This window comes from Astyanax mexicanus, chromosome 10, assembly GCF_023375975.1.
Source record: "Astyanax mexicanus isolate ESR-SI-001 chromosome 10, AstMex3_surface, whole genome shotgun sequence".
NCBI classification, from domain to species: domain Eukaryota; kingdom Metazoa; phylum Chordata; class Actinopteri; order Characiformes; family Acestrorhamphidae; genus Astyanax; species Astyanax mexicanus.
In genome coordinates, this window is record NC_064417.1 from 15,890,464 (window position 1) to 15,903,531 (window position 13,068).

General features: G+C 37.7%; 1 protein-coding gene across 1 annotated transcript; it reads right to left on the reverse strand.

Annotated features, from left to right (window-relative positions):
- Nucleotides 1–1,894: 1,894 nt before the first annotated feature.
- On the reverse strand, nucleotides 1,895–11,605 carry LOC111190306 (uncharacterized). Its single transcript, XM_049484015.1, has 3 exons — nucleotides 11,492–11,605; nucleotides 9,528–10,545; nucleotides 1,895–7,664 (listed from the first exon to the last, which is right to left on the reverse strand). Exons 1-3 carry the CDS (start codon nucleotides 11,531–11,533, stop codon nucleotides 2,131–2,133), a joined length of 6,594 nt encoding a protein of 2,197 aa, XP_049339972.1. The 5' UTR covers nucleotides 11,534–11,605; the 3' UTR covers nucleotides 1,895–2,130.
- Between the last annotated feature and the right edge of the window lie 1,463 nt (nucleotides 11,606–13,068).

Here is a 13,068-nt window from a genome sequence, read left to right on the forward strand (position 1 = left end):
ACATCTGTTGTTCATTGTGGCATCAGCCTGGCTTAGTTGTCTTATTCACAGACTGGCAACGTTGTCTCTGTGAAAGAGAAAAAACAAGAAGAAATGTGTGAGAAATAAAAAATGTCTTGAGAAAAGATTAGCTATGCAGAGAATTGTCTGTGTATTTAAAGTTACCTTATATGAGGAGTGCTGCATGAATGATATATTGGTGTGAGAGACTTAGGGGAATACAGCACACTCTGGGTATGATGAATCCTCACCCAGACTACTGCACCACATCCAGTTTAAGCATCTTCTATTGACTGGAGTCTCAACTTGGCTTAGCTGTCACACACTGGCAACGTTGTCTCTGAGAATGAGAAGGGACAAGAAGACATGTGTGAGCACTATTAAATGTCATGAGAAAACAATTTCTATGCAGAAAATTGTGTATTTATTTGACTTACCTGATATGAAGAATGCTGCAACTGCATGGATGATATCTTGGTGTAAGATACTGAAGCTTTTGGGAATACAGCACAGTCTGGGTATGATGAATCATGGCCCATACTGTTGCACCACTTCTAGTTTATGCATTCTCTGTTGACTGGAGCCTCTACTTGGCTTAGTTGTCTCATTTTCAGACTGGCAAAGTTGTCTCTAAGAAAGAGAACGAACAAGAAGACCTGTGTGAGCACTATTAAATGTAATGAGAAAACATTATCTATACAGAGAATTGTCTATATTTGACTTACCTGATATGAAGAATGCTGCAACTGCATGGATGATATCTTGGTGTGAGATACTGAAACTTTGGTGAATACTGCACACTCTGGGTATGATGAATCTTTGTCCAGACCACTTCCAGTTTATGCATTCTCTGTTGACTGGAGCCCCAACTTGGCTTAGTTGTGTCATTTTCAGACTGGCAACGCTGTCTGTGAGAATGAGAAGGGACAAGAAAATATGTATGAGAACTATTAAATGTCATGAGAAAAGACTTTCTATGCAGAGAGTTGGCTATGTATATCTAGTTACCTTTTATAAAGAATGCTGCAACTGCATAGATGTCATCTTTGGTGCTTGGAGTCAGTGGACAGCTTTGTGACTGTTGCTGTAATGTTGGAGGTCTTGGATGATTTTTAACAAGTGCATATATATTACATAACATACATTTACATACTATAAACAAATACAATTTTAAGACATGCATAATTTGTAATATTAAATATATCTTGCACAAAGCTCTGTCTCAAAAAAAAGAATAAAAATAAAAAATAGAGCTGAGGTGCCCTATAGTGATTGGCAGCAAATGATTTTTAGAAATCGACGCAGTACCTGTAACAATATACACATTTTGTGTGATTTTACAGATGAGTTCAAGTAACCCTCTGCAAGTTTTAGGGCAAACTACATAATTAAAGTAATATTAAGTCCCATATTTTTCGCACTATAAGGCGCACTTACAAATCCAGTGCTCCTTATGTATGAATTTTACCATTCAAGTATTTAGAAGCAGTGAAGCCATTCTGCTGAATACAGCATTATACAGGAGTTTCAGTTTAGTTATCCAGCAGTATTAGCATTAGGTGCTAACTGCGCTAATATTTAGCTTTTTGCCCGTTCAGAGGCGAGTATATTGGCCTGTAGCCAGAGCCTTTACAATGTTAAAACAAGCTACATGAGTTTAATAGAACACTCAGGGTTCCTGAGGAAAGTCTGGAAATCTAAGCTTACTGTAAAAACAAAATAGAAGTGCTTTACTCACCCACATAAACAGTTTTCAAATGTGTGTAGAATAGCGTTCAGCACTTGTTTAATGTCTAACTCTTCAGATTTTTTGTTGTTGTAATTAGTTTTGTTTGGTTAGGTTAGCTGTTCTGAATTAGAAGGAAAACATGTTTTTTTTGACACTGTTTCTTACCAGTGTCACATAATGCACCTTATAATCCGGTGCACCTTAAGTCTGAAAATATTTGTTGAAAGTGCGCCTTATAGTGCGAAAAATACAGTATGCTGTAAACCAGTTAATAGGGCACCTCAGCTCTAGCCTATACCCACTTCCCACAGGGGCCGTCCGGCATTTTGTCATACCCCTGTACCAACCCCCCACCCCCCCGGGTGGTGGACGAATCTTCATATAGCTGCCATTATACACCTTTAATACAAGCAAGTTAATACAACACATTCATGATAGCTGAAATAAGTAGGCATTACAGAAACACATATACTCTCAATTGCAATGTCTTTAATATAGATATGATCAATTAAAGTGCCATTTTCAGTGGTTGCATCTTTTACAATTTGAGTGAAGCCATTATGCTGCATCATTTCACTCACTGTATTGGACACAAAAAGGTTTTCATTGAAGTCACCCATAATAATTTTTCCTCCTGCAAACGTGTCAATGACACTGATTACATTTGACAGCTTGTTAACAAATGCTTTTAAACTGTATGAAGGTGGTCTATACACAATTGCAGCTGTTGAGTTCAGGTGGGGAATAGTAAACTGCATGCACTCTATGTTCATACAGGGTAAATCAACAAAACTACAGTTGATCTGTGTTTTGTAATACACACCAACACCACCATGTTCTTTTTCTTTCAACTTAGCAAAGAGTTCCTCACTTTTGTCATATGAAACAGACCTTGGGCTGTTGCAGAATGAAAATCCACTTATTTGTAGATCATTTTCACTATGACTTGACTGTATCCATGTTTCTGTCATGCAAATAATATCAGCTTCCATATACCTTTTGTCTTGTTTTATGTCTTCCAGGTGACATGACAACCCTTGAACATTGTGCAGAAGTACTTTACATGATAATGATGACAGATGTGTTTCTCTAAGTGGCTCCACAAATGCGGGCATAGTTTGCATGAAACTTTCTATATCAGGTTTTGCATAAATAGCTGTTTCCTTGAAATCTTCTATAATGAGACCTTCCAGAGAAGTCACACGACTTAATGCCACATATGCTTGTCCAGGTGCAAATATCTTTTTAAGTGACACAACAGCTTTATCCACAGTTAGACCTTGTACTTTGTGAATAGTGCAAGCCCAAGATAATTTCAGGGGAAACTGTCGTCGTATGCCACCACTTCTTGTGACTCTCTCTTCTTCTGGTTCAATTGGTGTAGCCTTTTCCAGTTCTGGATTTAAGGATGGCCGTTTTGCTCGTAAGGCTCTACCAGCTCTTTCATTGTCAAATGTCACATATACTTTTGATGGGAAATCTTCGCCAGGATTAAAATGTATATCACTAACTGTACCAAAAGCACCATTCACAAGTCCATCTGAAACATCAATGTTTTTAAGGAGCATGACTCTTGCATTAACTGCAATGTGAAGTGATCGTGAAAGACATGTCTTGCAAACATTGCTGTGGTGGCCCTTTACTTTTTGAAAGTGTCCAGTTTTCGGGTCTCTCTCATAATCTTGTGCTCGAATAACTATGGTATCTTTGCATGTCTTGTGAAGCATTTCTCTATTGTGGTCATCAACTTCATTATTTGTGGCATAAATATTCAAATTAGAAGTCATGTGTTCTTCACCAGTTTCGCACTGTTTCAGCATACTTATATCTTTTTCCAACAATGGATGAGACTTCTGTCGTTTCCTTAATCGATTGAGCAACTGTGCAAATTCCACATCTTTCTGTCTCATTATCTGACTCAACTCAGCCAAAGCAAAATGGTCTTGCCACAGATTCATTCCCACATGATCAGCATATAAAGCTTTACCCTTAACTGGATTGAGCTGATAAAAGTCTCCAACTGCGATGATAGAAACCTTTCCAAAAGGTGAATAATCTCCAGTTTGTTTGATCTGCCTCAGTCTGCCATGAACATATGCAAGGAGTTTGTGATCAACCATTGAAATTTCATCAATAATTAATATATCCAGGTTTCCCAACTTTGTTCTCAGAGAATTAATTTTCTCATCTCCCAGTGGTTGATATGGTAGCTTTACATCTGTACCAATAGCTAAAGAAGTATGTATTGTTGCAGCATTAATGTTATAAGCACTTACACCAGTTGGAGCTGTCAGTAACACACGTGTGTCATCAGGATTATTTGATAAGCGAGATAGGATACGATGTGCTTCATAATGTATTGCTTTAATCAGCATAGATTTCCCTACACCTCCAGGGCCTGATATAAACACATGAAAGGGTTCTGGAGTGTCACCACGTGCCTTTTGTAAACACCAGTGTCGGATTTTATAAAATATCTGGGACTGTGTCTCATTCATTGAACGTAGTAAAGCCATAGCTTCTTCCTTTGGCATGTTATGAGAATTATCCTGTAATGAATAGATTTCCTTGGGAAAAAGGTCAGGTATGATGTCACTGTTTTCAGTTATTTCTGGAATTTCCTTCTGTTTCTGCTCAATGCATTCTAAACGTTCACGCTCAGTCTCTGGACAAAGTTGTGCCCATGCATCTTCCATTGGACCATGTGCATCTAGGTCTTCCTGAGCTTTGTCTATGGAGTCACTCTCTTTTTCAAACATGGCCATATTTGTGTCTACTGTGAGTTTCACTGAGACAAGTTCATTATCAGAATATTTCACAGACCCAGTTTCATAAAACTCTTGATATGTCTGGAAAGTGGATGGTTTTAGTTGTGATTTGAGGTAGTGAGGCAAAAACAACTCTAAAATGCTTTCATAATATTTCTCTGGATTTTTTGTTGGTGAGAAACGGGCATATCGAATCACAGCAGCTTCTGTTCGTGACCTTTTCTTGGCAAATCCTGATCCTTTCAAAAGTTTGATGCTGTCACTGGATGAATGCTCTGATTTAGACAATATTCTATATTCTGATGCAAACCTTGCCAAACACATTTCTTCAAATTCCTTGCTTTTAGGTCTGTTCTTATATCTGTCAGAAATGCTGTACATCCAAATATTGTCACCGTCATCATCGCTGCACTGAGCTTTTCTCTGTATGACATTTAGTGGAAGACTCATTCTGATTGTGTCACCAGTTGGAACAAATTGCACTTTGCGAGATGCCTGTTTTAATTTCATATTCGTAAGACGATACACACTTTCTTGAGCTGAAACTTCACGATTATGCAAGAAAACACTGCCAAGTTTGCGCATAGCTTGTTTAGCATCAAGATTGCCTTGCTCTGACGCTTCTTTTTGTGCATGTGACAACAACAGCCCCATTTCTCTCTCTGCTTTTGATATGTATGAGATTATATAAACAATACAGGAATATGCATCGACTACAAACTGTATGTCCATATTTGCATTCCATGCTTTTAGAAGATCTGTGTTATACTGATTCACCCAAACATCACATGGTTTCCTCTTCAACACAACACTGGTTTTCTTGGTCATTGTTTGATATGCTGCTTCAAAGATTTCTTGATTTATATCAAGGGAAGCAAATAAAGAGTCAACAGAGTCAAATGTGGCCTCAGTATTTAATAAAGCATTTCTGACTCCTTTTAATATTGTACTTGCTAATTCTACTTCCATCGTCTTTGTGGATTTGCTAGCTTTTTCATTTTCATCATTATTGTCATTTTTATGTTCCTCAGTCTTACATCGTGTAATAAATGTTCTGTTACTTGGAGGACGTGGAAAGTTAAATCTGCATGTTGTTCCCTTTTTTTTGCATGTTTTTGAGTGTCTCTTGCTGTGCATCTGAACTTGTGACACTATGTCATGCATTTCTCTGTCCTCATCTGAAGGCAATTCACATGTGACATACTGATTAATAAACTGACAAACACGCACATCATCATCTCTGTCTATCTGTGGAGCATCTTTTACCCAGAAAAGACAATGAGTGTGAGGTGAACCACGATTCTGGAACTCAACTCTCATGAAAAAATCAGTGATCTCTCCAATCGGTTTGGCTTCAGACATGATGACATCTTTTAGGAAACAGTGAAATCGATGGTCAAACATTCTAGCAGCAGTCACAGGGTTACTTTTCAGCAGGTGACATCTCTCTGACCAATCAAGCTCATCAGCTGATGCATGTTTTCCTTCTTGTTTCAGGATTGTTTGCATGAGTTCTGGCCACCGGAGGTCAGCAGAGGAAAACGAAGCAAACCAGGTTGGAATTCCTAGTTGTCTGACCATTGCAAACAAATCTTTCTGCACGCTTTGCCAGAACACTGGCGTACCTCTGATAGGTTTCAAGAATTTATAGCCTTCATCAAAATGTAAAATGCGTCGTAAGGATTCATGGTTTGTCAACATTTCTGAAGTAACTTCAGATTTCTGTGTGGAATGTCCTTTTCTCAATGCGATTGATACATTTGATACAACCTGATTTAGTTCTGACAAATACTGGCCATAAAAGATAAAGTCCAAGTTTTTAGCAAATCTTCCATCTGCATTGAGTATTCTTGAGTTTAAATATTGACATAATGTCAGCCTTTCTGGTCTTGTCTCATGAAAAGTTCCTGTGCCTTTAGGGAACAGAACTGGGAAGCATTTGGCCTCGTTTGACTCATCAGTTAATAGCCTGACTGGATTATTTCCTTCTGCTGGTGCTACAGACATGATTCCATCAAAATGCTGATCCAGAACCTCTTGTGCTACATCAACAGGTTGTAAACAAGTATCCATAAACATGCCATGCTGTTGTCGGTCAAGAAGAGTTTCATCAATGTTCTCATCCTCATTGGTATGGTCAGTGTGTTCCTCATTACCAGCTTGTTCACTTTGGTCATCACACTCATCTGCTTCTGCAGTGTTGCTCAGTGGATTAATCCAATCATTGTTGAATTTAACATCACTGTAGAATTTGTTATGGTTTTTGAGGTACATCAGTGCATTTTGAATTTTCTCTGGGTGAACAAATTCATACTTATAATGTCCCTTGTATGTCAACTTTCTTTTCAATTTCACACGGATCATGAGATCAGCATGTTCTGATCTTGGTAATAGCTCAGCTGCATCAGCTACATTTGATGGCACACAGGTTATTGGGCCTACGACAGAGCTCTGTGATCCTTTTGGCAGCGGCACAATCTTCATGAATGGTATATGCATTGCAATCAAATGACATTCCAATGAATTTAATGTTTGCAATTCATGAGGGACTGGATCTAGTGACAGATTATTCACAACACTCTGTTCTGGCATTTTTGCATTACAAATCTTTCTGTGACAAGTATAACAAATCCAAAGAGAACCAGCCGGGCTACTTTTAATGGCACAATCTACATCACAGCTCTCATTGCAAATATGCAAATAATCCTCAGTGATGCACCTTTCCGCTATACATGCAACTGCTGGATCTTTTTTCAAATATTCATGTTTTCGACATCGTATGACTTGGTGTTTGAACAGAGCTCTGTGACAAACTGCACACACGTATTCTGGACCTGTGCTTATTTTGTTTTTGAACTGTGTAATTACAAAATCAGTTTCTTTTCTTTTGTTTTTATTAATTTGTCTTCTTTCTATGTTTCTGTTTTTCACACCCTGGGCAAATGAGCTGTCTGTTTTGTATTTTGAAATTGAAATCTGCTTTACATGCTCTCTGTGCTCGTCATCTGTATTGTACTTAAGTACACTCAATTGTTTGACATGCTCTCTGTGCTCGTCATCTGTATTGTACTTAAGTACACTCAATTGTTTGACATGCTCTCTGTGCTCGTCATCTGTATTGTACTTAAGTACACTCAATTGTTTGACATGCTCTCTGTGCTCGTCATCTGTATTGTACTTAAATACACTCAATTGTTTGACATGCTCTCTGTGCTCGTCATCTGTATTGTACTTAATTACACTCAACTGTTTGACATGTGCTCTGTGCTCGTCATCTGTATTGTACTTAATTACACTCAACTGTTTGACATGTGCTCTGTGCTCGTCATCTGTATTGTACTTAATTACACTCAATTGTTTGACATGCTCTCTGTGCTCGTCATCTGTATTGTACTTTATTACACTCAATTGTTTGACATGCTCTCTGTGCTCGTCATCTGTATTGTACTTAATTACACTCAATTGTTTGACATGCTCTCTGTGCTCGTCATCTGTATTGTACTTAATTACACTCAATTGTTTGACATGCTCTCTGTGCTCATCATCTGTATTGTACTTAATTACACTCAATTGTTTGACATGCTCTCTGTGCTCGTCATCTGTATTGTACTTAATTACACTCAATTGTTTGACATGCTCTTTGTGCTCGTCATCTGTATTGTACTTAATTACACTCAATTGTTTGACATGCTCTCGGTGTTCCTTGTCCGTATTGTATTTCATTACACTTGAATGTTTTTTGTACTCTCTGTATTCCTGATCTGTGGCATATTTACGTTTACTTGTTTTTTTAAGGTGATTCCTGTAATCTTCATTTTCAGAATATTTTTTGACACTTTCAGATTTTTTGCATCGCCTGTATTGGTCACTGCATGAATATTGCTCAACTGCTCTTTTTTTAACACAATTCCGGAAATCCTCATTTTCATGGTACTTTGTCATAATTTTCCTAACTTTGTCCTCTTTGTTTTGTTCATTTGTTTCATACTGTCTTTTCATACTTTGAAGTTTGCGACGGCTTGATGCAGATTCAGGTTGTAGGTTCCTACAGCGGGCTGAACACAGTCCAGAACACTCACTGTCACTTACTTTCATGCACATTACCACTTCATAATGTGACTCATTACAGTGTTTCAGATAAATTCCAGACTGTTGATGGTTGCGAGCACCTGAATCATAGTGTGTACTGAACTTCAACCATTTACTGTTAGTGTATGTGAAAATATCTACTTCAAGTAGATCTGCAGCAGCTTGAAGTTCAACCTCTGTGGCCCATGTTCCAGTATATTTTATTCTGGAGGTCCTAATATAATCAGAAAGAGAGCAGTACCCTTCTCTGAGATGCCGAACATAACAAGCCTCATTTTTCTCCATGTGTCTCACAACAGTACGTCTGATTTTTAAGTGCTCTGTTTCACTCCCAGTGATTGCAAAAGCCAGACATCTAAAGAAGCAATTACCATCCCCTGTTATCCTCTGCGTTTCACAAGGTTCTCCTACTGAAGTCAATTCACACAGTTGCTTCTGTCTAGATTCATTGTACACAACATTGAGTTTCAGACACAGGTTTTTTTGTTGCTGCACTGTTATTGGACCATACTGAAAGCTTTCGCTTGGAGTCTCGCTCATAAACATGACATCAGAGTCACTTGTGAGAACCTGATTGGCTGAACTTGTCACATGTTTAGCTTTCCTTTCTGCTGTAACCTGCGGTTCACTATTTGCTTTCAGACGTTGAATTTTGCACACATCATGTTTAGCTTTTACTGCTTCACTATAGAGCAGCCTGTTGCTTACCCTGTCTTTCACAGTGTTCATTTTATCTGCAGCATCTTTCAGTTCATTCCTCACATTTACACCCTCAGTTACCTGCGTTTGTGCTTCAGAAGTCTGCTGCCCCATGTAATTTGAAACCACTACAACACCAGTTACTTCAAACGGCTCACCTTCTGCTTGCAATGACAAACCCAGGATTGTAATGTGATCTAGAACAGATTCCAAGTTAGCATGACAGGCTAGTAAACTTGTACCTGTACCATCCAGTGCACCGTGTGTGTTTCGTGCATGCGAGTCAATTATGGCATACCAAGAATCTTGTTTGATGATAGCACATGTATTCACTTTTATTGTAAATAGACAAGCATCAAACTGAGATAGCACTCTTACAATAGCTTCATCATGTGACATGTAGACATTCTCCATTTCTCCATAATCAGTAACACCAAACAGTCCAACAAACATGTCATCACTGCAATTCAGTGCAAACCTGTGACCATTAAGTGTGTACTCCGTGGGCAAGTCTCTAATAAACAAGTAACCTGAATCATCATGAATCCTGCCTGCATCTCTTATGCTGCTATACAGTTTGTCGCCATTCAGGAGGACATTATCCACATCTGTTGCAGTCCAGGTTAACACATTCTTCAACTTAGACATCAGTATGGCTGTAACACTATTAGCAACACATTGCTTGTTACTGTTCCTACCAAACTGTGGATGCTGCTGGTTGAAGGAGCCACTCACGGTCAATCTCTGGGGACTCAGAACACACACAGATGAAGATGTCTGGATTATACCAACATTTTCAGGACATTTTGAGCCAGAGGCAGGTTTATCAGAGTTTTTTGGCAGAGTTAGCTTGTAAGATTTTGAGCCAGAGGCAGTTTGATAGGCAGTTTGATACGCATTTTCAGCCAGAGGCAGTTTGACAGGGTTTTTGCATTGTATTTGGTGCAGCTTCTCAATGGGAGAAGGCAAGTTTTGGACCTTTTTTTCATGGGCAAAAGGCATAAGCCCGTCAGTCAGAGCCTTTTGGGTATGGGGATGAGGCCTAACCCCGTCAGTCACTGATGAGTCACTTTTAACAGTGGCCTCCAAAACTGGTGAGCTGTGGTTCACAGGAACAGAGTCAGTCAGGACCTTTTTGTCAAGGGGTAAAGGCATAACCCTGTCAGTCGGAACCACAGCCATGCCAGCAGCTCGACCACGCTGGACCGCCATCCTCTCCTTCGCCGCCGACGAGCGCCGTGAAGCCTTGGTACGGGGCATCTAGGGGAGAAAAACATTGTATTTTACTGAGCGTCAAATAATAGCAATATGCAAAAATAGTTACTTTCATTTGTATTCAACATATCCACAAAAAAAGGGTAATTTTTCCATTTCAAGACCTCAATACATTAAAAACTGTGTCAATTAAACCTTTTTCAAACAACAGCAAATCAACCTACTACAAAATGCATCTGCATGTTTTCAAAACCATTAGAAACAAAACATTACAAAATAATTCTGCGGTGTAGTCACTTCAGCAATGTTAAAGTCTATATTCATATACAGAGAGGACAATTTTACAAGCTGGTCAGCTGTAAATTAATGACACCTTCAGCCTCAAATAAATTAATTGTAAAATCTGGTAAATACATGAAGCATATCATACAGTATGCATATTGAATATCTAAAGCAGTACCACTTATGGGGTCACCTAGAAAAAAATACCAAACAGTAGTTTTACATATGTTTTACCAGACTACAATATTGTTAGTACATATTAACTTTGCATATAAGCTGAATCATTCTGTTTATTAGCTTAACTATTTGAGTGTGTGTGTGTGTCTTCTGAGTTGTTTCTGCAGCCTTCTCTCCAAGTCTTCTTGCTTCTTCCATTGCAGCACAGCAGCTGAAGTCAATGAGCCAGTCATCATGTGTTTTATGATTTTGCAATACCAGCTACTTGTTATTCCCTTGAGCATCAGTTTTACGTGTAATTTCTGCTGAAACCCTACACTACACTAGAGTTTAAACAATCAGCACTGCAAAAAATACTCAATCATTTGTTTTGAAAATGCATTGCACAAATAAAGCTTTGTCAATTTCCACAAGATGATGTTGTAAGTGTCATCCTGTGAAGATAAGGTATTAATCCTCTGCATAAAGCTACACAGCTACAGTAGTCATTTAGATCATCAAAGTAAAATACTTCACTTCACATAAAACATACCTTCAACTGAGGAAGCAATAGAAGTGTCGATCCACAAGTCATTCCCAGAAAACAAATACACAAAGACAGGGGACAAAAATGTTAATTATTGTCAGATTATTTACAAATATATTTTTTTAAAATAACCAAGCACTCACATTTGAATAGGAATTATAATGCCATATACCCGTTTTCTGAAACAGTGGAAAACATTTATATACAAACTATCCTTAGTTTAAGTATCTTAACAATTTGCCTTTAGTACAAGCTAGAATGATTAAATAATTTTGTAAAACAAATACTAAATTTGAATCTTCTAGTATATTCATATCTTATACAATTAAATAAAGCACCCATAATATTGACTATAATCAGTGTTGGGAAAGTTACTTTTAAAATGCATTCTGCTTCCGAATACAACTACAGAACAGGCTAAATAAAATAAAGAATTCAGAAGCATGTATGATGCAGCTGTTTTTCCTCTTTTATTGGCATATTGCATTTTGATAACTACAGCAATATTTGACAATGTTCATTCCCCCTCACTTGTACTGAAATAATAAATGCTGCAAATTACATTTTCAGCATAGTCACCACAATGTGCATATGCTAACCTTCAGATTTCCCATGCACCCTGTACCATCTAGGGCTGCATAATATTGGCAAACCCCACATTGCAGTGTGTGTCTGTGTATACATACATACATACATACATACATATATATATATATATATATATATATATATATATATATATATATATATATATATATATATATATATACACTGCAAAGTGGTGTTTGCCAATACATCTCCACAAATGTGTGGAGATGTGTTGCTTACGTAACGTATTCGAGGCCAATGACTTTCTCAAAACTAAACAGCTTTACAGAAGCTTTAGAGCAGTCCAGTCCAGGATGGGCTTTAAGCCGCATTTCTGTTCTTCTTGAGTGCATTAAACAATTGGAAACCCCTTACCATTATCGGCCTGAGTATTACAAATGCGTAAATGACAATTGATAATAAAAGTAATAAGTAAGCAATTAAAAAAAAATGGGTTATAATCCCTAATAACTCTAAACTGTTTGCTGATATATTGATTCAGGCTTTCCAAACATCCTTCCGAAAGCATGTTTGAATATGGGTCTTTTTCTGGCAGTTTTACGTTAAAATATACACTAGGGTAGCACAGTTTGACAGGGTAGCAAAGCTCAGATGGAAGCCTAGTTCAAATCGTTCAAGTCGTGGTTTTATTCTCTTAGTTTTTTTCATAATAGCAATTAATGTTCTCATTTTAAAAATATCTATTAAGGTAGCCTACATATTCTACTTATTTCCTGTGATATATATTATTTAACAAATACTAATTGACAACATTTGTATAGGCCTAGAAACACAAGTTGTAGAGGGTAAATTATACATTTTCTTTATGCACAGTGCCTGGCCTTGTTACCTCCAGGAGAGTAATTAGGTGATTCAAAACACCTGCTTATTATTATAAGTCTCTATATTTTTACTTCTCTTAAAACAAAAATAATGAATATATTAATTAAAAGGCACATTCTTGCTTACTGTACCTATGGATACATTTGTTTCGC